Source organism: Panthera onca, chromosome B3 (genome assembly GCF_046562875.1).
Source record: "Panthera onca isolate mPanOnc1 chromosome B3, mPanOnc1 haplotype 2, whole genome shotgun sequence".
In the NCBI taxonomy this organism is placed as follows: domain Eukaryota; kingdom Metazoa; phylum Chordata; class Mammalia; order Carnivora; family Felidae; genus Panthera; species Panthera onca.
In genome coordinates, this window is record NC_138344.1 from 85,071,969 (window position 1) to 85,094,663 (window position 22,695).

The 22,695-nt window shown below is 35.7% G+C and overlaps 1 protein-coding gene across 9 annotated transcripts; it reads right to left on the bottom strand.

Annotated features, from left to right (window-relative positions):
- Positions 1-590: 590 nt before the first annotated feature.
- Positions 591-22,676, bottom strand: MBIP (MAP3K12 binding inhibitory protein 1). Of its 9 annotated transcripts, none has more exons than XR_009606166.3 (10): positions 22,484-22,676; positions 18,577-18,696; positions 16,582-16,806; positions 16,396-16,492; positions 13,528-13,593; positions 13,147-13,299; positions 9,446-9,543; positions 5,742-5,886; positions 2,799-2,837; positions 1,132-1,292 (listed from the first exon to the last, which is right to left on the bottom strand). XR_009606166.3 is itself a non-coding variant. In XM_060619544.3 (9 exons), the coding sequence occupies exons 1-9, from the start codon at positions 22,610-22,612 to the stop codon at positions 1,188-1,190; spliced, it is 990 nt and encodes a 329-aa protein (XP_060475527.2). In that variant the 5' UTR covers positions 22,613-22,676; the 3' UTR covers positions 591-1,187. The 9 variants fall into 9 exon arrangements, 7 of the variants coding, with proteins under 7 accessions (XP_060475527.2, XP_060475526.2, XP_060475525.2 ...); XR_009606165.3 differs by having other exon boundaries at positions 1,132-1,295; XM_060619544.3 differs by lacking the exon at positions 5,742-5,886 and having other exon boundaries at positions 591-1,295; positions 22,529-22,676.
- Between the last annotated feature and the right edge of the window lie 19 nt (positions 22,677-22,695).

The window sequence follows — 22,695 nt, forward strand, 5'->3', positions numbered from 1 at the left end:
CTATCAAGTAGTAATGAAGAGGCCTTCAGAGAAATCAGTTCACAGAGAATAAGGCAGTCACATAGATGATTAGGGGTAAGAGAAAAAGAACGAAGAAGAGAGACAGAGGGAAAGAGAGGAAGAGGGAGAGCAGAAAAGAAGGAAGGTAGGGCACAGAGAACTAGACATAGAAACAGTCAGAGGCAGCTAGAGACAGAGAGAGATGAACTGTTGGTGACCTCCTAGGTACCACAATGTCCAGCTATACTTCTTATAATTAAATTCCAGATTTTTTGATTCAACAAGTTCCTATTTACAAGCTATTTTAGGTAGATTTGATTCTTGCAACCAAAACAATTCTTGACCTAAACATCTGCTCCTTGACTGTAGCTGCATCTTTTCAATGATTAATTTGCAACTATAGAAATACATATGCTGCCTAACATAACTGGGACACTGTAAAAAAGTGAGGCTGTCAAGAGAGAGGGACTATTTGTAACGTCTAAACACTTTCAAAGACAGACTTGGTTTTATACTGGAATAATAGCTAACATTTACTGAGCACTGCCCTTGGGCCAGTTTCAGAAGCTGTATATGCATGATCTCACCTATTCATGACAACCGTAGGTTTTATTATTATCAATGCCATTTTACCGATAAAGAAATTAAGATACAAAGAGAGATTAATTTGCTAAAGGTCACACAGTAAGGGGATAAAGGTAGAGTCTACTGTTTATTTACATTAAAGTTGGCATTTGGAAAAAAAAGTATGCATTCATTTAAAATTCATTTCAGTTGGTAAATTCTTCTTGCCTATTACGTACAAAGTACTGATTTAAACAAAAAAACTGGTTGACACTGATGTTACAAATATAAAGTCCTTTTAAATATCACTATTCAAAATAAATCGTCCTTTCTGTGGCATGTACACACACACAAAAAGATGTGCTTTGAAATTAAGTTTTTCGGTTTCCAAAATACCTCCTTTAGAACAGAAGGGGACACTTTCCGACAATGCTGTTTTCCACACCTTATAACCATTTCAAACTTCACTGGAATATCTGCAGATGACCTGCTGCAGGCCAGACTCTCATGAAAAGAACCTTGATTTCAGAGAAGGTAAGTTACATTGATAAACACATATCCACTTAATTAACTGCACTGTAAGTATATAAAAAAAGTAAAATGACAAGAATGAGAGGAGTTTTTCATGGAAGGTGGTGGGTAGCCATGGAGTCTGCTTCTCTTGATTTTCTGAGCAGGGCTTGTCTGAGGGCACTAATTTTTTCATCAAGTTCAGCCAGTGAATAATTCTGCTGTAAACAAGAATAGAAATTGCTGAATAAGACTCTGAAGTATCTTAATGCAGATAAAGGGCTAAATGAACTAGAAATACTGACAATACAGTAAATGTCTTTTTTTTCCTTCTTAAGAGTAATTTTTAAATGTTTTTATTATTATTATTATTTTGAGAGAGAGAGAAAGAGAGCGTAGACACATGAGTGAGGGCAGAGACAGGAGGAGCAAGCTCTGTGCTATCAGAGCAAAGCCTGACAAGGGCCTCGAATTCTTGAACCATGAGATCATGACCTCACTCAAAACCAAGAGTCAGATGCTTAACCGACTGCACGACCCAGGTGCCCCCATAAGAATAATTCTTAAATTGAACTATTTATGTTGGCTATATCAGATAGGCAGAAAATAACAAGGCTTAAAATATTTCATACTTTTTTTCTCTTTCCTAATGAGGAAGCTCTCCTGGATACTTCGAAAGGATTGTAAAAACTTTTCTTTAACTGACTACTCTCACTTTGAAAGGATTGTAAAAACTTTTCCTTTAATTGACTATTCTCACAGTAAAAAAATTAAACTTTAGGATTAGCTTAACTGCTAGAAATTCTCTTTTGATGGATCAACTGCAAGCAACTACCTCTCCTGGAAAACACGGATGCTCTCAGAAATTTATTCAAAATTTTACAAAAAAAAAAATAAGTAGAAAACTATTCTTCAAAAATAAACCAAAAACTTTTTTTTAAGTTTTCTCCAACTTTATTTTTTTTAATTTTTTTTTTTTTAACGTTTATTTATTTTTGAGACAGAGAGAGACAGAGCATGAACGGGGGAGGGTCAGAGAGAGGGAGACACAGAATCGGAAGCAGGCTCCAGGCTCTGAGCCATCAGCCCAGAGCCCGATGCGGGGCTCAAACTCACGGTCCGCGAGATCGTGACCTGAGCTGAAGTCGGACGCTTCAACCAACTGAGCCACCCAGGCGCCCCAAGTTTTCTCCAACTTTAAATTTACATTACTACCATTAACAGCTATGAGAACCTCACTAATTAAGATTCAACTAATTAATATAGTAGGACTGTGGACAGTGGTAGGCTGAAGTCAACCTCTGCCAAACATCCTTTTTTGATTTAGATGCTGCTAATTAGTAGGGTCAGCAAAAGGGGGAGGGGCGGGTGGGGTGCCTGGCTGTCTCAATCTGTAGAGCATAGGGCTCTTAATCTTGGGGTTCCTGAGATGGGGGGGATTTAAATTACCTAGCATTTATTATTTTTCTGCATTTGGTAATTGATACATTCTGCCACAATTAACAGCTAGATACTTTCACATTTATATGACTCATATGAATCATTCCTTACCCTTGAAATAAAATTATTTAATTCAAGTTCATTAATTTATGCTGCCCTTTTTTTTTTTCAATCTTGAATCCCAGGGTATGATCTAAAAACAACCAGTGTAGAAACTTTACTGATGAGAGGCATAAAATTTATCCAACTATTTCAGAAGCCACAATGAGAATTCAGTAACTTACTTGAGGTGGTTGTACTTTTCTTCTTTTTCCGGAAAAGCTCTAGATAAAAAGAAAGTAAGTAATCAATGCTTAGAAAATATAAACAATTTTCCTTTATAGAATACTGAACACAACACAGAGAACCCTGGCAGAAACAAAGCCCACAGAACTCATCAAGCACTATCTGCCACTGATATCTGTGTCCTTGTATCTTGGAAGATAGTCTCTAAAAGATGATCTTAAAAGTATATAGTAATAGGGTGCCTGGGTGGCTCAGTTGGTTAAGCATCTGACTCTTGATTTCTGCTCAGGTCATGATCTCAATGCTCAGGAGATCAAGCCCCGAGTTGGGCTCTGTGCTGACAGCAAGGAGCCTGCCTGGGATTCTCTCTCTCCCTCTCTCTTTCTGCTCCTCCTCTGCTAGCACTCTCTCTGTTCTCAAAATAAGTAAATAAACTTAAAAAAAAAAAAAGTATATAGTAGTGACATCAAAGCAACATGCTCCTCCCTGGCTACACACACATTCCCATTAATTCCCAGCTTCTAATGAGGGGGAATAATTATGGAAGGAGATGCTGTGGGGACTTTCTCTACTTAGTTTCCTTTCTTATAGCCTTTCAGGATACTGAACAAGTGAAGCAATAGAGGAAAACAGAATTTGGAGTACCAGGTGAAAAGACACACATGTACACACATCCTTGGTTGACTCTGATGATCACTGTGGTTGTCTGTACAAGCAGCTGCTACCCACTGCTCCTCTATAGGACTCAGGGGAATGCTGATCGTATCCCACTGGTCTTGTCAGCGACTAGAATGGACATGGGCCCAGTTCTGGCCAATGAGTAAGAAGAGGTTTGCTGGAGACTCGGGAGAGAGCTTCTGGAAAAAGCTTTCTCACTTCTAAGAGAAAGCCTTCAAAAGAGGCAGTTCCTCTGGACACTGCTGTGTCTGAATAGGACACCTGAAAGTAGCTGTCTTGCAATCTGCCACTGGGGGAAAAGCCAATACCAAGCAGAGCTGAGGGGGAAAGAGCCCAATTCTTTGACAACCATGATTTAGCCCAAGAACCAATTAACCCTGAAGAGTGTACTACCATTGAACTTCCTACTTTGTAAGATAATTTCCATGCTGTTCAAGCCAATTTAAGTTTAAATCTCTATTACTTAAGCTGACAACATTCTCACTGACATGCTGCTGAGCCTTTTAAACCTTGACCAAATGAATTTCTAGATTTTCTTAGTTTCACAGAACCATAAGCTTCTGAATGGCAAATTAGTATATCGGTATATTTGACAAAGAAATTGTCAATGTAGGTGGCAAAAATTTCTCATGAATATTTCTGACCACTAAGATTTAGAATAAAAGGTAAAAACTTTCATTTTCCTTTGTGTCAAAAGCTGTTTCAAAGAATACTGAGGTATGCTTCTTTATCAGTAGTTACAGTAAGTGGGAAATCATGAAGTGTTGTAATTGTTTTTTTTTTTAATGTTTATTTATTTTTTAGTGAGATACAGAGTATGAGCAGGAGAGGGGCATAGAGAGAACGAGACACAGAATCTGAAGCTGTCAGCACAGAGCCAGACTTGGGGCTCAAACCCATGAACTGTGAGATCAAGACCTGAGCTAAAGTCGGACACTTAACCAACTAAGCTATCCAAGTGCCCCAAAGTACTATAATTATTAAATATGGGGGGAAAGGTGTTTATATAAACAGGTTCCTTCCTTTGCCAAACTAAGCTGGATACCTGTGATGGGCCCATAGGCAGGTAAGGGCTTAAGGTTTAATTTTGGTCAGATGACTCCTCAGTCTTCTACCTTCCCAAGGGGTGCCTTTTTACACACCTGATTAAAATATACTTCCCCTTGTTTTCCTAACAGTTTAGTCTATTAAAATATTGACAGTTTCCATGTCATTGAGCAATCAGATTATTATTATATCACAAAACCAAAGTGAGAAGTATCAGAATGAGGAGAATAAGGACATCAGATTCAGTAACTTAAAAACAGTAAAATGTGGTTTTGGGGGGCTTAGTTTAGGTGTAGGGTCTTAAGTATTTCTTCCATTGTGGTCCCATCCCACTACCGTGATTCAGATTTCTTCTTGGTGTGGACAATGATCTATTTCCTAAACTATCTTTCTGGACTCTAATCTCTAACTCAAACTTCATAATGCCACCAGACAGGAACAAGTTTCTCTTTCTCAAAAACTTAATTGTGCACCAGTGACACCAGAATTGCAAACTGGTTAGTGTGACCTTCAAGGCCCTCCAAAATGTGTTTGCAGTTTTATATTCTAGCCAGATCCAGTTACTACCTCACGCTTCAGGCCCATGACACACTTTCACACGTACATGGCCTGTGCACATGAAGTTGACTCCCTTCTTCCTATACTTACCTTCAGAACCAGGAGTTGCCATTACAGACATGGTTAAGGATCCACTTAGTCAGTGCTTTGGAACAAAGGTAACACACCTTCAAAAGTCCAGTAATGAACTAGCAGCCAAACCCTATCCATTCACACATTTATTCAATGCCTACTATGGTCTATGTGTTCAAAGATGAACAAGACACAGTTCCTGCCCTTCAGAGGTTCAAAATATAGTGTAAAAAACAGATGTGTAAACATGTAAGTGGTAAGTGCTATAAAATGAACAATGCTATAAAAATATATTTGTGAAGCATGTTATATTTACGGTTTCAAGGGTCAAAATTTAAAATCAGTAATAATTCTTTGGAAATACTAATAAGGATTTTATCTTTTAAATGTCTATTAAGGGACGCCCTTAAAAATTTTAAAACATTATCCCATTCAAATCTTATGTTGAATGTGAAGAATGAAGACCTTTAGAACTATTACTTTAAAAGGTACAACAAAACACTAATCTCTGTTGTAATTCCTGCTTTATATACATTGTTTTGGAGTTTTATGTGTTTCATAACTGAAAAGAACTTTACGTAACTTACTTTTGTTCCTGAACCAAATGCAATTTATATCTTTTTTCCGTTAGCTTTTCCCTTTTCATATGCTGTGCTTCAATGTTACCCATGATAACCAATCTCTGTTCAACTATGAGTCTTCCCTGTGTTTAGAATTCATCTACATGTAAGTCTGGAATAAACACAGATAAATATTCTCAGAGTTCAGAATTCAGTTTCTATAAAAATTCAATCCATAAGAAATATAATGGGCTCAATTTTCCCTTACTAAGTTTATTTTATGTTTATTTATTTTTGAGAGAGAATGCACATGAGCAGAAGAGGGGCAGAAAGAGACAGGGAGACATTCCAAAGCAGGCTCCTCGCTGTCAGTGCAGAGACCTACATGGGGCTCAGACTCACGAACTATGAGAACATGACCCAAGCAGAAGTCAGTCACTCAACTGACTAAGCCACAGGCACCCCTCCCTTACTAACTTTAGAAGCTAGAAGACTGTACAGTGTATGTACTCTTTTCTATACACTTTTGAAAGATATGTAGAAATACGTGATTTCCATACGTGTACTCCCAGCATGAGGATGGTGAGAGTGATGAGTATATGTCCTCTACAGGGTATGTGTTTTAACTCTGCCCATGTCCACAGATGTTCCTAGAGCCGGACCTACCTTAAGCGAAGAGTGTGGCTCCCAGAGATGGCATATTCATTCTGTTTAGGAGGGGTGAGTGCCTGTGCCATTGGGCCTGTGCCATGTTTATTTATAGGCCTTAAGGATAGAGTTAATCTGAATGTTTAAACCTTTTCAGTGTTTTGTCCTTCCTTGTAGCTCACTATTAATTTGGACTTGTCATTTGTAATACTAATCCAGAAGTGTTCCTTCTAATCAAATATATATTGTTTAACATATCTGGAAATATATTTTTAGAGTACTAGTTTTATCACAAGTATGGCATCCTAACACATACAGGCCAATCCTGTTTGCATGTATAATGCTTCCTGCTCCTAAAGTTGTCACCAAGTTTCAGACTTCAGGCCTCTGACAATCCCAGTGTTCTTTTCACCCATTCTGTGTTTTAATTATCACCTCTACAGACTTTCCCAATTATTTGAAGTATAAGTCCTACTCTTGAAAAGTTTACCTGATGTTTCTATCTGCATATCCTGATATGACTTTAAATTCACATTTCCTCCCAAAATAACTCCCCCTCCAGATTTTCTTATTTCTGTCAATGATAGTATAATTTTTCCAACCAGAAAATTGACTCACCCTTGCTCTATGCCTCTTGCATTAATCTTTTCTATTCTCACTCTCTTGTCCTTAGTTCAGAATCTCACTTCATATCTAAGCTAGTATAATAATGTCTCCTTATTCTTGGTCTCTCCCTTTTCATTTATCTCGCAGAGTATTAGATAAATCTTGTGAGTAACTTGCACAAGTCTCTTCCCTGCTCAAATGCTTTCAATAGCATTTAAACTTTAAATGCTTTAAACTTCTGGGTATGGTATTTAAGGTCTTCTACAATCTGACTAGTCTACCTCTTTAACCAAAATAGTCTAAACATTCTATCTTGTGTATAAGACATCCCCAAAACAAGATTATGATTTGAAGGGCTTGTTCTTTTGTTAATCAAGTTCAGTAACAGGTGGATGTTAAGCTTTATAAATCAAAAACAAAGAGAATAATGATGGAGCAAGGTCTCTCTGGAGGCATCCAATACTACGATATTCTCTGTTAAGATCAGTTCTGTTGTTAACAAGAGCTATATTAACAAAGTATGAAATTGAACTAGAAAAATAATCTGCCTAGGAATTACTTAATGAAGGCAACTTGAATGGAGAAAAAAAACTTATGGCAGACTGTTTTAGGAAAAAGCATAAAATCTTTATCAAGTTTTCTAGGAAGATACATTCAAAGAACAACCCTAAAAGTGGAAAAACCTTTGCAATTATGTAATATAACCAAGAAATTTTCTAAATTAGACAACTGAAGGCTAAAGGAATTATATGACTTATCCACATTTTACATATGACACAGTGTATTCATAGCTGGTTTCTGAAACTAAGTAAATGCAGAGTTACTGAGGTTTTTACTACGTGCTAGACAGTGTGCTAAGTGCTTGACTGGTATTACCTCATTTAATCCTTGCTTCAGCCTTTAGAACTTCAATAAACCTTATTTTACATTTGAAGGAAATAAATCACTAAAACTCTTTCTCTAAATTCTTGATCTTTAAGCTTCATTGCTCACTTTTGTTATATAAACCTGCCTTCTTCATCTGGAAATACTTCTTTACCTTACTCGAATACCTAATTCACCACTTTGGAAAAATTGCTGGTTTACCTAAAATAATTTTAAATATATTTTCACCAGTGACTTATAAATGATTCATGCTAATATGAGTTACTTTACATAGTTTTTCTGACCCAGGAGTTTTAGTAAAATTTTCACTAAAAATTTAGTAAATTAAAACATTTTGTTCACTTTTAGATGACATTTTGTTCACTTTTAGGTGAAAAGTTCTAATATGACACTGCTTTAAAAAAGAAAAAAAGAAAAAAAAAAAAAACAAAATAAAACCTCAGAAAAGGCAGGTGTATGTATAATCACCCCAGAAGACTGAGTAAAATAACACAGTGAACGCAGGGTCACTTGTCTGAAACCTGCTGATGTGACAAAAAGAGACTTATTAGTACAACACCGTTTCTTAAAGTCCTTGGAAAAAAGGGTAAAAATGAATGAATGAATAAATAAGTGCCAGAGTTGAGGAATTAGACAAGCATTGACTAGTCTTTCAAACAGTTTGGTGGTTAAGCTAAAGAAAAAGGGTGGCAGATTGAGGTGTTTGTTTGTTTAGTATGGAGGAGAAATGTAAACATGTATGAGCTGAGGGAAGGAGTCTGGACAGTGAGGGATTAAACAGACAGAAAGGATAACTGACAGAGCAGGGTCCCAGAGGAAGCCTTTGTTCCATAAGATAGCATTTTCGTAAGTGACAGGATTGACAACTACCTAGGCTGATATACTATGCCATGAAAATGGCTGAAATTTGAGAATTTGGGTAATGTTTAATAAAACTACCCCTTTAAAAAAAATTATGAGTCTAAATACAAAATTCAGAATCATAATTTTTTAAAAAGTAGGTAATTCCCTACATATGACTATGTTTATCTTTGAATTATTATTTTTTTTACATTTATTTATTTTTTGAGAGACATAGAGAGACAGAGCACAAGTTGGGGAGGGGCAGAGAGAGAAGGAGATACAGAATCCGAAGCAGGCTCCGGGCTCCGAGCTGTCAGCACAGAGCCCGATGTGGGGCTCAAAGTCACAAACTGTTGAGATCATGACCTGAGCCGAAGTTGGACACTTAACTAACTGAGACACCCAGGCACCTCTATCTTTGAATTACTAAAACAGTGATTCACATGGGGCACCTGGGTGGCCCAGCTGGTTAAGTGTCAGACTTCGGCTCAGGTCATGATCACGGTTCATGAGTTCGAGCTCTGCGTCGGGCTCTGTGCTGACAATGTGGAGCCTGCTTTGGATTTGGTGTCACCCCTGCTCTCTGCCCCTCCCCTCTCACGCGCTCGCACATGCTCTCTTTCTCAACATTAAAAAAAACAACAACCCACCAGTGTTTCACATATAGCAGATAAATGAGTGAATTGTTTGTTATATGATGAAGCATCATAAAATAAAATATTTATTTTTTTAAAGACACTTATACTTACTACAGAATGAAAATATTCAGGAGAGATGCCTTCCAATTCAAGGATTTTATCCTCAAGTTTTTTAATTCTCTGATAAATGTCTCTTGGCACTGGACCACCTAAATACATTTAAAAAAATTCTGAGATTCTATTGAATAATTCTTCTTACAATATTTATTCTTAAAATACTATGCAGAGAAACTTGTGCAGAGGAATGGGAAATATTTAAGCCTCAGAAGATAACGAACAAGAGTAAAATAAAATGAAATCCTTAGCTCATATTTTTGTGTTATACACTGTGGGATATATTACACCTCTCCCCAAGCCCCATTTATGCTTCCTATATTTCTAGAAGATTTGTTATATGTTAAATTTATTACATGCTACTGAATAGTTCCTGTATCGGACAATTTGTACTTCTGATAGATTTTGATAGTTACTTGTGAGGAGAAAAATGCATGGGGACAACAGACCAATTTGGTGATTGCAATGTCTTTATCACTTTCAATTTATATTTCTCCCTACATGCCACATTTTCCCCTTTAACCTAAAAGAATGTTTAGGAGCTTCATCATAATTCCTAACAAACTTTCTGTGGAGGGGGAAGATAAGTTAAAGTTATTCAAATTTTAATGTTATGATTATATCCCAAATCCTTTTATTTCTCAGTACATCAATATGACCATTTTGTCTAGACCCCCACCATCTCTGTCTGGATTACCACAACCTCCAAACTGGACTTCTTGTTTCTGCCTTGCTCCCAGTCTGTTCTCAACACAGCAATGATCTTTTTAAAATGTAAGTCAGATAGTGTCATTTCTCTGCTCAAAACCTTCCAATACCTTTGCATCTCACTCAGACTAAAAACCAGAGCCTCTACAGTAGTATATAAGGTCCTAAACAATTTGGACATTCTCCCCACACCTTTATCATTCTAGCCATTTGGTTCCTTTTTTTCTGTTATTTGAGTAGGCCAAATACTCTCACAGCTTTAGCACCTGTGGTTCCCTACACAAAGCTTTCTTTCACCAACTTTAGGTCTGGGCTGAAAAGTTACCTTATCAGGAAGGACTTCTCTGACCACCCTTTAAAAAATACCAACGCTAAACCTCCCCACAGACACACTCCCTATTCTTTCCCTTATTTTATTCCAAACCATTACTACCACCTCCATATATTACTACTACAGTCCATATATTTTGTTTTATTGCCTGTTTCTCCACTTTTATGTGAGCTCCAGGAGGGCAAAATGTTGTTGTGTTTATTGGTGTGGCTGTGCAGCTTGTGCACTGCACAAACCTAGGAATCATCAGTTCACAAACAGGTGCTCAGTATTTACAGACTGAACGAATATATAATTAGATAATCATTATGCAATTAAAGCATACAGGCAAATTTTCTATCAAAGGTATCAACTTTTGTTGATGTTAAGTATGAAAACTCTAGAAATGGGTTTCTTTTTTCAGAATTTTTTTATCTTAGGATCTTGGTTGTTCTTGCTCTTGAGTACAGCAAAATGAGTAACTTATTCAACTTTGCTCTTGCTGCCCCCTTTACCTAGAATGTCCTCTGCCTCACCTCTGTATCTTTCAAGAGTCAGTTCAAACTTCACTGAATCAGTGAAGCACTGCCTGAATCTCTTCATATGGAGGCTCCTTGTGCCCCACCATGTCCTTCCTTCATAGCCCCCATAACATTCCACTTCAGCATTATTCTTTCTCCAAGACTGTGAAGTTCTTGAAGCTAAGGACCGTAGCTATATCATTTCAGTCCCCCTTGTGTCTAAAATAGTACTTGGCACATAGTAGACATTCAACAGATACTTTTCATAATTAACTACTGGATACTATTAGACTTAATAAGCCAATCAATCCTTTTATCTAGTTGTTTTTTTAAATGAATTTACTTCTGGGGGAGGGGTTAACATTTAATGCTAATCTCTTATTACCCTCAAAGATTTACTCCTTCTCATCTTCTATCTTCTACTTCTATCCGGCAAATACTCCAGCTAGACTGGACTCAGAAATTCCCTAACCATATTTTTGTGCCTCAGTACTTTTTGCACACGGTGTTCCCTCTTTTTGGAATAATTTGCTCCTGCCTGCTGACAAATTCCTACTAATCCTTCAAGGATGCAAATAACACTTCACCAGGGATACCATCTCTTGATTTCTCCTGAGAGTTCTGAACACTAACTTTGTGCCCACTGTACTTTGCATACATCTGAAAAGGGAAATGAGCAATCATTCATTTAAAAACCTCTTGAATACCCGTTTTTTGCCAGACACTGCGCTAAGCACAAAGTAATGAACATGGCAGACAGTTTGCTCTCACAGACCTTACTATCTAGCAAGGGACATAGATATTAAACAAACACAACTGTGCTAACTGCTGTAAAGGAGGGCAGGGAGTACCACGTGCTACTGAGACTACACGAAAGGGCAATCCATAACAGTCTGGGATCAGGAGGGGAAAGCATGGGCATAAGAAAAAGCCTTGGTAAAGGCCCTAAGGACAGCAAAATGAGTAGGAGGAGCTGGGAAGCCCAGAGGGGGCTGGAACTGTAGGAGTACATCGTGCTATTTAAAATTATAATCCCCTCCCATCCTAAGCTCCTTTCTCTTCTCTTGGTCAACCTGCTTTTCTCTGTAGCTCTTCTTGTGTAGCATATATTACTAGAATTTTTGTTTACATGTATTCTCAGTGCCTAGAACAGTACCTGGCTTACAGTAGGAACTTAATACCTATTTGTGGAATGAATATATAAGTACTAAGTTTGGTATGCATGTAAGGACAACAGGAAACCATTAAAGAATTTTTAACTGGGGAGCAACAAGATCAGATTTGAGCTTCAGAAAAAGCAGTTTGGCCATTGGTACAGATTTGGTCTTGAGGAAGAAGAGAAAGAAGACTAGTGGCAAAGCAACCAGCAAATATCCTTCCATCAGTCTGAGGCAGAGAACAGTGACTTCAACTAGAGAAGCAGCTGTGGAAGTAGACAGAAGTGGGTAGGTTTGAGAGATATTTAGAAGACAGAATCAACAGTTATCTGGTGACTAAATGAGAAGGGAGACCAGCTTTACAGCCAGTTGAGACTGAGGTTTGATTTCGAGTTGTCATTACTACCTTGGGCCTGTTGCTTGAGCTCTCTGAACTCAGTTTCTTCATCTGACAATAACAGCACCAACACCTCACAAAGGTACTGTTAAATATTAGATGACTTGACATGTATAATACTTTGAGTGACTGGCACTTAGTATTATTCAATAAATGTTAGTTCATTTCCCCTATGGTATTTACTTAGTTATATGCTTCTCCTCACTGAAAGATCTTTGGGGAATAGGATCACATTTATCAATACTTGGTACCTAGCACAGTGGGTGATAGTCATGGTTAAGTTATGACACTGGTGGCAGGAAAAAGACTACATTAATTTTCAGCCATGACTTTAATAAACTGAGAGTGTCAGGATCTATTTGGAATCTGTTCCCTTTCTACTAACAGTCTCAAATTGGTGAGAAGTGCAAGAGGAGGAAGAACCTGAACACATGAACTGTAGATTCCTTGAGAGTTAGAGACTATGCTTTGTTCATTTTCATACCAACCAGAAGCATGTTTTGTACGTGGCAAGTGCTCAATGAAAATTCTGTGACTCAATAAATTGTGTAGTTTAACTACTTGCAAAGGTACCTTGTTAGGGCACTGCCCAGCACTCTGCTTACCCGTCTGCAATCGCAAGTGAGCCTCAATATTTTGTAGTCGTTCTTCTACAGCCTGATTACCACAATCTCGGAGCATGCTGTTAGGTTTATGACCTGACCCTTGAATTCCTTCAGGTCTAGTCTGTGGTCCATATGTATTCACAACTCTAGAAACTAAATTAAGAAACTTTGAAATGTAAATTTAATACGCTCCAAAGTCAGAAATTCTGTCTCCCTAACAGTACTTTATAAAGACCATCTAACCAACCCAAGTATGAAGGCAAGACTTTTTTTGTGTTTTAAAATAAACAAAATTTAGATAGGAAGGTGATTTCTATTCCATTTTGTTTATAATTGAGAATAAACTTCTGTCAGTGATGAAGATATGTAGTGGATACTTACCTTTTACATGACTTTTAAATCCCGGGTAAGGAGTAAAAATGGCATCAGTTCTTGCACAACTGTTTTCTAAGGAGAATTTAGATGAGTATAAGTTTAAATATATTCCTTGCTAAGTGAAATAAGCCATACAGAGAAAGACAGATACCATATGTTTTCACCCTTATGTGGATACTGAGAAACTTAACAGAAACCCATGTGGGAGGGGAAGGAAAAAAAAAAAAAAAGAGGTTAGAGTGGGAGAGAGCCAAAGCATAACGGACTCTTAAAAACTGAGAACAAACTGAGGGTTGATGGGGGGTGGGAGGGAGGAGAGGGTGGGTGATGAGTATTGAGGAGGGCACCTTTTGGGATGAGCACTGGGTGTTGTATGGAAACCAAGTTGACAATAAATTTCATATATTGAAAAAAAAAAGTTTAAATATATTCTTAACTTCAACTATATGAGATTTTGAGAAACTTCCAATAATTCATATTAACATGCTACTAATAAAAGAATTATCATTTCAAATAACAGTAATTAAATTACCATCTTATTCAGGATAAAATTTAGTGACCTTTACCCTCTAAAATTTATAAGCTTTAATCGTACCTAATTTTTACATTCACAGAAAGAAAAGTCCTCAGCATTCAGTGGCATAATTTAATGTAATTTTTTAACAAATACCAATATCTACCCAAACCATCTGGACCTTTGGAGAAAATACTTTATATATTATAGAAAGCATTTTAATTTTAAGCCAAAGAGACTTTATTCCCTTTATTTCATCACAGAAATAAATAGAACTCATTATTTTTACCGAAATGCCTTTTAAAAAAATACAGCATTTTGATATTACTTATTGGTCAAATTAGCAATCATCTTTTTTTTTTTTTTTTTAAATTAGCAATCATCTAATAAAAAGGATTAATTATACATTTAACACATTTTAATTTCAGAATCCCAAAAGCTATCTATCTCTTTCCAGACTGTTCCTGTCTAAAGGTACAATTTTAGGAAAAATAAATTGTAAAAATTTGTTCCAATTTTTTTCTAAGCTGAAAGGCATAGCTTTTTTTTTTTTCCTCAAATTAGGTATCAAAAAATTAATTACAAACCCAGGGGAAAACTGGAATAATGTTAACCTAACATGAATAAATTTGAAACATAAGTGTGTCAAATATTATGAAATTACACTTAAAATGACATTAAGCCATGCACTGCAGTAAATTTCCTGAAAATTTCCCCTTATTTTATAATAAAAAATAGATGGTAAAAGAGATACTGAGGGAAACTTCTTTTTTTCCCTATGGAAACTGATTTTCAAAAAAAATATGTTTTGTTTCAGTCAGATTGACAGGTATCAAAGGAATACACGAACACATTATAATACATTCATATTTTTTCAGAGTTTCCTTAACAGTTCCGCTGACAAATTAAATTATGTGAATATTCTAAATTTATCTTTTATATAGATAGTAAACAGAATCATTTTCTTTTTCTTTCCTTTTTTTTTTTTTTTTTTTTGAGATACCTCAATATACGTTCAAAGGGCCATCACTTCTCCATTCTTTTTCTAACATGTCATGGGGCTAAGGGTTAAAAAAAGAAGCTATCATCCATTCCAGAGTTATATTCCATGTATATAGATTAACTGACCCATCAGTGAGAAATTCAGCATGGTGTGAAGATAGTGAATGTATGAGTGCTAGCCACTCTCCACAGCAATTCTTGCTAGCACTGTTTTGAGCCAGCAAGGGATTGAATGGGCCAAGGAATCCTGCTGAGCATTTCAATTCTTGTCAATTTCTATCCCCTGGTGGTTTATAATAATAGAGTTAGCAGGGAGAACAGAGGAATAACATTAGTGACACATGTGCTTGTTCCCTCAACAAACCCTTTCTCATGGGTTGCTTGCCGTTGGATGGATTGCAATACCTGAGATTTTGCCACTATTGCACCTGTTCTGAAAAGCTAACAGGAAAATTTACTAAGCCTAGAGATATGCATGTATAATGTTAATAGCAGAAAAGGCTGAATTCAGGACCCACTTGAGCCTGTATTATTTCATTATTAAGAGAATCAGTATACCAATGTAAGTGTCAATTCTAGGTTCATCTCACAATTCTGTATTCATAATAATTAGCTAAGAGATGGTAGAGGCAACAAGAAAAATGTTCATTCCAATTAGGAACTCTTCTCCATAATTTTTTCTAAGAACTACTTGTTCTGATTATTACTATGATGCCTGAGTAAGATCTATGCCAGTGCTTTGCAATATTTTGTATACTGCAGCATACCTGCAGATTTGTAAATATACTATAGCACCAAGTGGAAAGGAAAAGGAGAATCTGATAAAAAGAACAGCAAATGCATGCACTGTGAGAGAAAGGAAGAAAGCATAAGACACCACAGTCTTCATGACAATTTTTTTTATCGTGACAGAAAACATTTCAAACAGCTCATGAGTAGTGAGAAAACTGCTCCCTCTTGAGGAGTATTAACTTTACTAAGTTCACTTTATGTATTAACATCATAATTTCAAAAGTACATTTACAGGCTTGAAATTTATATAGCTTAGTTCCTTCTTGGGAGACTAAGCAACACTGCCACCCACACTTCATCTTCATTTCTAAAGGAAATTTAAAAGAATCTTCACCTGTGGTAGCCCTTGTGTGTAGCATTTGATCTTTGCATAACTAAAATGAAACCTGTTTTTGCAATGTAGTGTATTATTAAACAGAAAGAAATTCTGCTGCCTTAGCTTCTAAATAAACCTGTGAAATAAACTGGTTTAATGTTATTCATTTTTGAAAACAAATGAAAAATCAGAGCAACTGTAAAAACTGTGCTTAAAATCCTATGAAAATTAACTTCTTCGAGGTAGTTACCTTGATTACAATCAATAACATTGCAAAATTCCCTCACGTTGTTTTCATTGATTTCAGCTTGCTTTCTTTCAATAAATGCAGATATTCGTCTGTCAATCTACAAACAATAAGTACGCATGTTTTAACAATTCAAGCATAAGATTTTAAAAAATAATACCCCCCCCCAAAAAAAACAAAACTTCTTACTTCTGCTTTTCCAGCCTTTATTTGAACTACTTCTGGATCAACATGGATCTGTGTCTTTTTCACATCTCCTAAATCACAATCTTTGTGCTTTTCTTCCTCTTGTAGGTCACTAATGGGAAATTTGGCACTTACTTCATTCTTATTCCCCATTTCTGTTTTTTCTGTCCCTCCAACAACAGTTGTATTCTCCTCTTTAATCAGAGGCTGAAGTTTTGCTAAAAAAGGCTGAGAAAAACACAATTCCATCTGCAGAGGTTCAAACTAATCAAAATTAATTACACATTTAATATATTTATATAAATTTCTGCTAAGTAAATGCAATATTTAATATCAAACAAAATATAAAAAGTTGGCATATCAGGATACATAGATCTGATCACATGTGTTTGCTGTTCTCTGCTATTGTGACCATTATCATTTGCTATAAATCTGTTTGAAAGAAAGAAAGAAAGAAAGAAAACCTGAGGAAATTTAAAATTTTCTTTGAGGGAATCATTCTGTCACTCATCTTTTATTTTGTGCCAAATCAAAGCCTCAGCCTCTGGCACCAATGCCACTTAATTAACATGTCATTCAAATGCCTCCTCAGAACACTAAGGCTTAGTATTTTTCCTCCTTAACATGAGAGCCAGTGCTCTCACTCAGCAAAGCCCTGCATTATCACTGTATCACTGGAGATTCTCCACTTGAAACTGCAGTTGGCCAAAGTGAATGAGACAGCATAGATATGAAATATATAGGTGTTATGCTGAGTGAACACTCAGGCTTTTCCTGACCTGGCAAGATACCTTCTTGGGTCACGAAATTAAATTTTTAAAAAGAAAATAAAAACTCCCAAGTTCCATAGCTGAAAAGAGATATATCCCTATCATTCAGTATACTGGAGGGAATTAAAAAAAAAACAAAACAAAAAAACCCTATTGTATAATGTAAATTATACCACTAATTCCACCCTCCCCCCCCCCCCCACCCCAACAATCAGGCCTCAGTTGAGTTCTACAACTCATTATTTCTGTCCTTTAATCTTAGGGTTAACTATTTCAATATGAAACAGAGTTAAAATTTCCCATAAAGTCACTGAACAGAGGGTTGAAAATGTTTACTCCATTAATCAAAACACACCAGTACTGGTCAATGTTCCAGTTATTTTTTCATAACTATAATTTTGCTTCTGTTGTTTACTATATACCAACTATTCTTCTGAAACCTTATAACATCCTAATAGCAATAAAATGACCAATCCAAACAGTTCTTCCACTTACCTTTTGACACTTCATATTATATACTTTGATTAGAGATAAACTGCAAACTTAACATCAGTTATAACTGCAGAGACGGAAACTAGCAAATAACTAGTTCAGTTATTAAACTGAAATATTATAAAATATAGCAATACTATTATAAATAATTCAATGTTGACTTCTAATATAAGGGATGAGTTATTTCAAACTGTTAAGAAAAAGAAAAGATAAAATAGTGACTGGCTACTTACTAAGATGAGACATTAATGTCACAGAAATTACTTTCTTTTTAAAAAGTATGCTGAAACTGTTTAATTGCAATAGACACTCCAGGATGTGTCATGCTGGGATAATGCCACTTCTTGAACCACTGAAAGCACTCCATGAGCCTCCAAACTCACCCAAGGCATGGAATCATTATCATAGCATGACACACACCTGCCGTGTCTTATTGCTTAATTATAACCCACCATAGATGCTACTGTATTGAATTTTCGGCACAAGTCTAGAATTGAATAGAATTGCATTCATTCAGTCTTCATAGCCACATTGGCCTATTGGACTATATTCCTGAGACTGTCCAGATCACTATGGAAATGAACAGATTTAGATCTAATCTGGCTGAAGTAACCTTTTATTGATAACACTATTAATACAGTGTTAAGACGGACCTGACAAATACTCTAGTTTATAATTTAACTGCAATTAATTTCTATTCTCAATACTGAATTAACATTTTTAACAAGAAATTTACCTGTAAATATAAAACATGTTGTTCAAGTGCACTAAAGAGCAAAGTGGGCTGGAATGCCGAGAGGCTCTGGAGCTTGTTCCAATCGATTGTAATTTTCACCACATCATCTCTGAGGTTAAGCTTCAAAGGGGCAAACCAGCGACATCACAAAAATTACACGATTAAGCTGAATATATGGGATGTCACAAAAATAATATTTCTTTAGAGTAACATGCCTATTTAGCTCAAAGTTATCAGGTTTTTAATGATACATTAAAATGCTCTACCTAGTTACCATTTTAAAAGGCCAAGAAAGGTGCAATTTTTATAGAAAAAAATCACAATGACATCTCATTCTAATTTTATTCTTGGGTCTGTGTAATGGGACCATCTCACAGGTGAAACTGTCCAGGAAAGATGGAAAGATAAGGCTTTTTTTGATACTTCATTATCTAAAACCTTTGGATGAGAGGCAAGAAAGCCTTGCCCTTTTCAGTACTTCTAGCTCAGAGCATTAAACAGAAGGGGCAGGTACATTTATGCAAGTTCTGATATAAACATTTCTTTTTGTTAAATATGTACATAAAAACATAACTGACATACATCATTACTCTGATGTTTTCTGAATCACATTTTTATCATTTTCAACTTTAACCAATTTTTAAAATAATTTGGAACTCAAGATTATTCATACATATTATAAAATCTAGGGATAAACTGCAGCATGTTTATTTACTTCAAATAAAAAAACAATTACTTAGCTGTGGAATCTGAAGTGAAAAACAAAAACTTTTCCACAACACTGGCCAAATCTTTGGTTAAATAGTATTTTCTAGTATTGTGTGAGGGCTTATCATATAAAACTTCTTATAAGTTGGCTATGTGTGACCTGTTAGAATAAAATTATATACAGAAAACTACCAAGAACCCGAATATAAAATTAGTATCAAAATTAGTGAAAATTTTAGAAGGAAAGCTTCCATATTTAGGCTCTTAAGTAAATAAAAGTGAACCATAATAAACTTTTCTAGGGACATGTGTTTATAGCATACTATAAAGATATGCTGCATCATAGAATTATTTTTTCAGAAATCATTTATTAAAAGTTAGTCCTATTTTGTACAAAATAAAGGCAAGTGTTACATTAGTTCAAATACAGATGTTATGAGTTGTGATTATAATAAAACAAAAAGACGAATCACTGAATAAAGAACCAGAGACCCAAAGTTACCAAAAAGGCACTATACTCAATGAATACTATATGACAAAAATTTACCACCCCCACCCTTTGCATGAGACAAGAAACATTTAAGGTCCATATTAGATACGTATAAAGAAATAGAAGTTTTGTATAGACTGCACTGGCAAAGGTTAGTTTATGTTAACTAAGGTTTTACATTAAGATTACTGCATTAATCTTAGTTTATATTATTTAATGCCTGTAAAAATTTCATTAGACAACAACTTACGTATGGAAGTAAACTATTACTATACTTCTACAGTCCTGTAAGAGATCTATAGTTGATAATAAATTTATGTGTTATTCATAAGAGAGTTATCCCTAAACACTAGTCATAATAGAGTTTAGGGATAACACAGATAAATCCTCAACCAAAGCAAAACATCAAATTTTCTAGAGAAAATAACTTACAGAAAATAAATCTTAATATTGGGATCATATTCTCCTTTCAATTCAGCATGATTATGTAAGCCTTCCAAGCACAATTAAAAATATTTGGTCTTTCAAGAAAACCACATGATACAAATTAACTTTAAAATTATCCCAATAAAAATAAATAAATAAATAAAATTATCCCAATATATCCAACTATTTACTCAACAATTTCCCTATTAGTAATATGAGTTCTATGCATTTTTATCCTACAGAACTTGTTATTGTAAACCATTCACTCAAAAATGTATTAGTTCGATATTAATATGGCCTATACAAATATGCATTTTCAGTAAAAACTTAAATTAATATGATACTCCAAGCTAACAATAAATAATGCTTCAGCTTGGTAAAATGGACCATGGAGAGGCAAGCAAGAAGGTTAAAATCAGTAAATCTGAAATCTGGGATAGAAAATACTTTTTAACATTCAATTTCGTTTCTTACTGAGGAGAGCCAACAATATAATGATACTATGCAGAATGAAATTAGGCATATTGACATTTTTTTTGAAACTTATAATTAAAAATACAGCCTGCAAACTTGTTGCAAAAGTAAATAGTGATTTCCTCCGGGAGCAATTTGATAAGTATTGTGGCTTTCATGCTTATCTTTAAAGAATACATCTCAAAATATAAAGAGTAATATCAAAATGGTTAGCATTGTAAAAAATGGTTAGCATTTAATTGATGAGACAAGGATTTAATTTTTGACACTTGTATAGATGGTCCCTTCACTGTGTCATGTAAACTCGCCAAATATTTACTCTTAACATTTTTGACAAGTGACATAAGTAAACTTTAATCACATCTCTATTTGTACCTTCAGAATATCTGAATGTTTAAAATTTTTAAATGAGTTGTAAAAATTCAGTATGCAAAACATTTCAAAAGAAATGTTTAAATTATTTCTTAATGTTACTTTAAAAAATATCTCATCACTAAAAAAAAACCTTATGTAAATTATAGATGAGCAAAAACTTTTTTCATCCTGACATTTAAATATAAATAAACCTTACAATTCCAATGTCATAAAACATTCTTAAAATGTTAAACCAGTACAGGTCTTCGGTGATAAGACTAAAATATTTATGTCCCCCAGTCTTTAAAATTTTTTTAGTAAGTCCGTGGCAAACAATTGAGTTCAAAAGTTATATAACTTTTATCAGATTCTATTAATAACTTCCATTACACCAAACTAATGTTCAACTTGGAGTAGTACTTTTTGCAAGTCGCGACATATTAGAATTTCTTTTAAATACTGAAATAACTTAAAAAAATGTATTCTCTATCTACCCACGGCTTTTAAAAATAATGTTTTACCAATCAGACAAATGATCTATTTTTATAAAGGAAGATAACATTATCTTCGACACAAAAGTCTGCTACCCGCGCTAGTACCAACCCCATAACAAACATTTAGAACTAGAAAATATTCCATCTAAAATATGAGAGAAGATTTCCTTTTTAAAAGCAAACAAACGTATTTTCAAGTTGTTTCTCATTTAAAATATGCTTTGCATTTTACTTCATGAAACGTTAATAGTCACTTAATTGTAATAGAGTGTAGGGAGTACTTTTATTTAAGCCCAATTTATTATGATATATCTGCAGAGGTTATTAGCCAGTTAAATTAGTTAATAATTAAATGACGATTAAACAACAGTTCCCGATGCAAACTGTTGTCAACCGTGGCTAACTCATCCAACTTTATGCAAGAAGTATTTAGATTAATTCCTTTTATTTTCCTCCTTGTATGAAAGGGTAAGAGATGCACACCAACGACCAGAAGGAAAAAAAGAAAGAAAACCAAGTGACTCATTACAGCAAATCACTCAAAAAAGGCTGAGAGCTCTTTTCCAAAACTCTCAGGCCGCGCTAGCCTATCAATTTCTCTAATGAATGGACTGAAGGAAACAGAGTCCTACGCGCCAGGCGCCTTCCCAACCTACACAGCTTTGTACACATTCATTCTCTCCAAACATGTTCTCGGAGCCGGGTTTTCCACTTACACTCTCCTCTCTCACTCTTGGGGAGAAGAGCTGCAAGGAAATCTAGTCTGCAACCCATCCTGAACTAAGTCCGTACGGCCATCCTCGCTCCGACCGACGGCTGCTGGGCTCGGGCTCCTCCTCCGGCCTCAGTTACTCAGGCCGGATCCCGGCCGGCGTCCTCGGCCCCCCGCCTCCGCTAGAGGAAAAAAGGGGGGAGGGGCCGGATAGTTCCCATACCCCTACTCCCACAGACCACCACTCACTTGTCCCACCAGGCTATGCAGAGAGCGAAAGATTTCGCAGAGCACCTCTTGGGAGAGATTAGGGCTGCAGCTCCGTTCCAAATTCCTGTCACCACTGCTGGAGCGACTAAGCTCAGCGACAGCAGCCATGACACCTTCACAGGCTACCCCCGCCACCACCGAGTTGTGCTCACAAACCCACCCCCTCCCGCTTTCGTCTCTGGGAGATGACG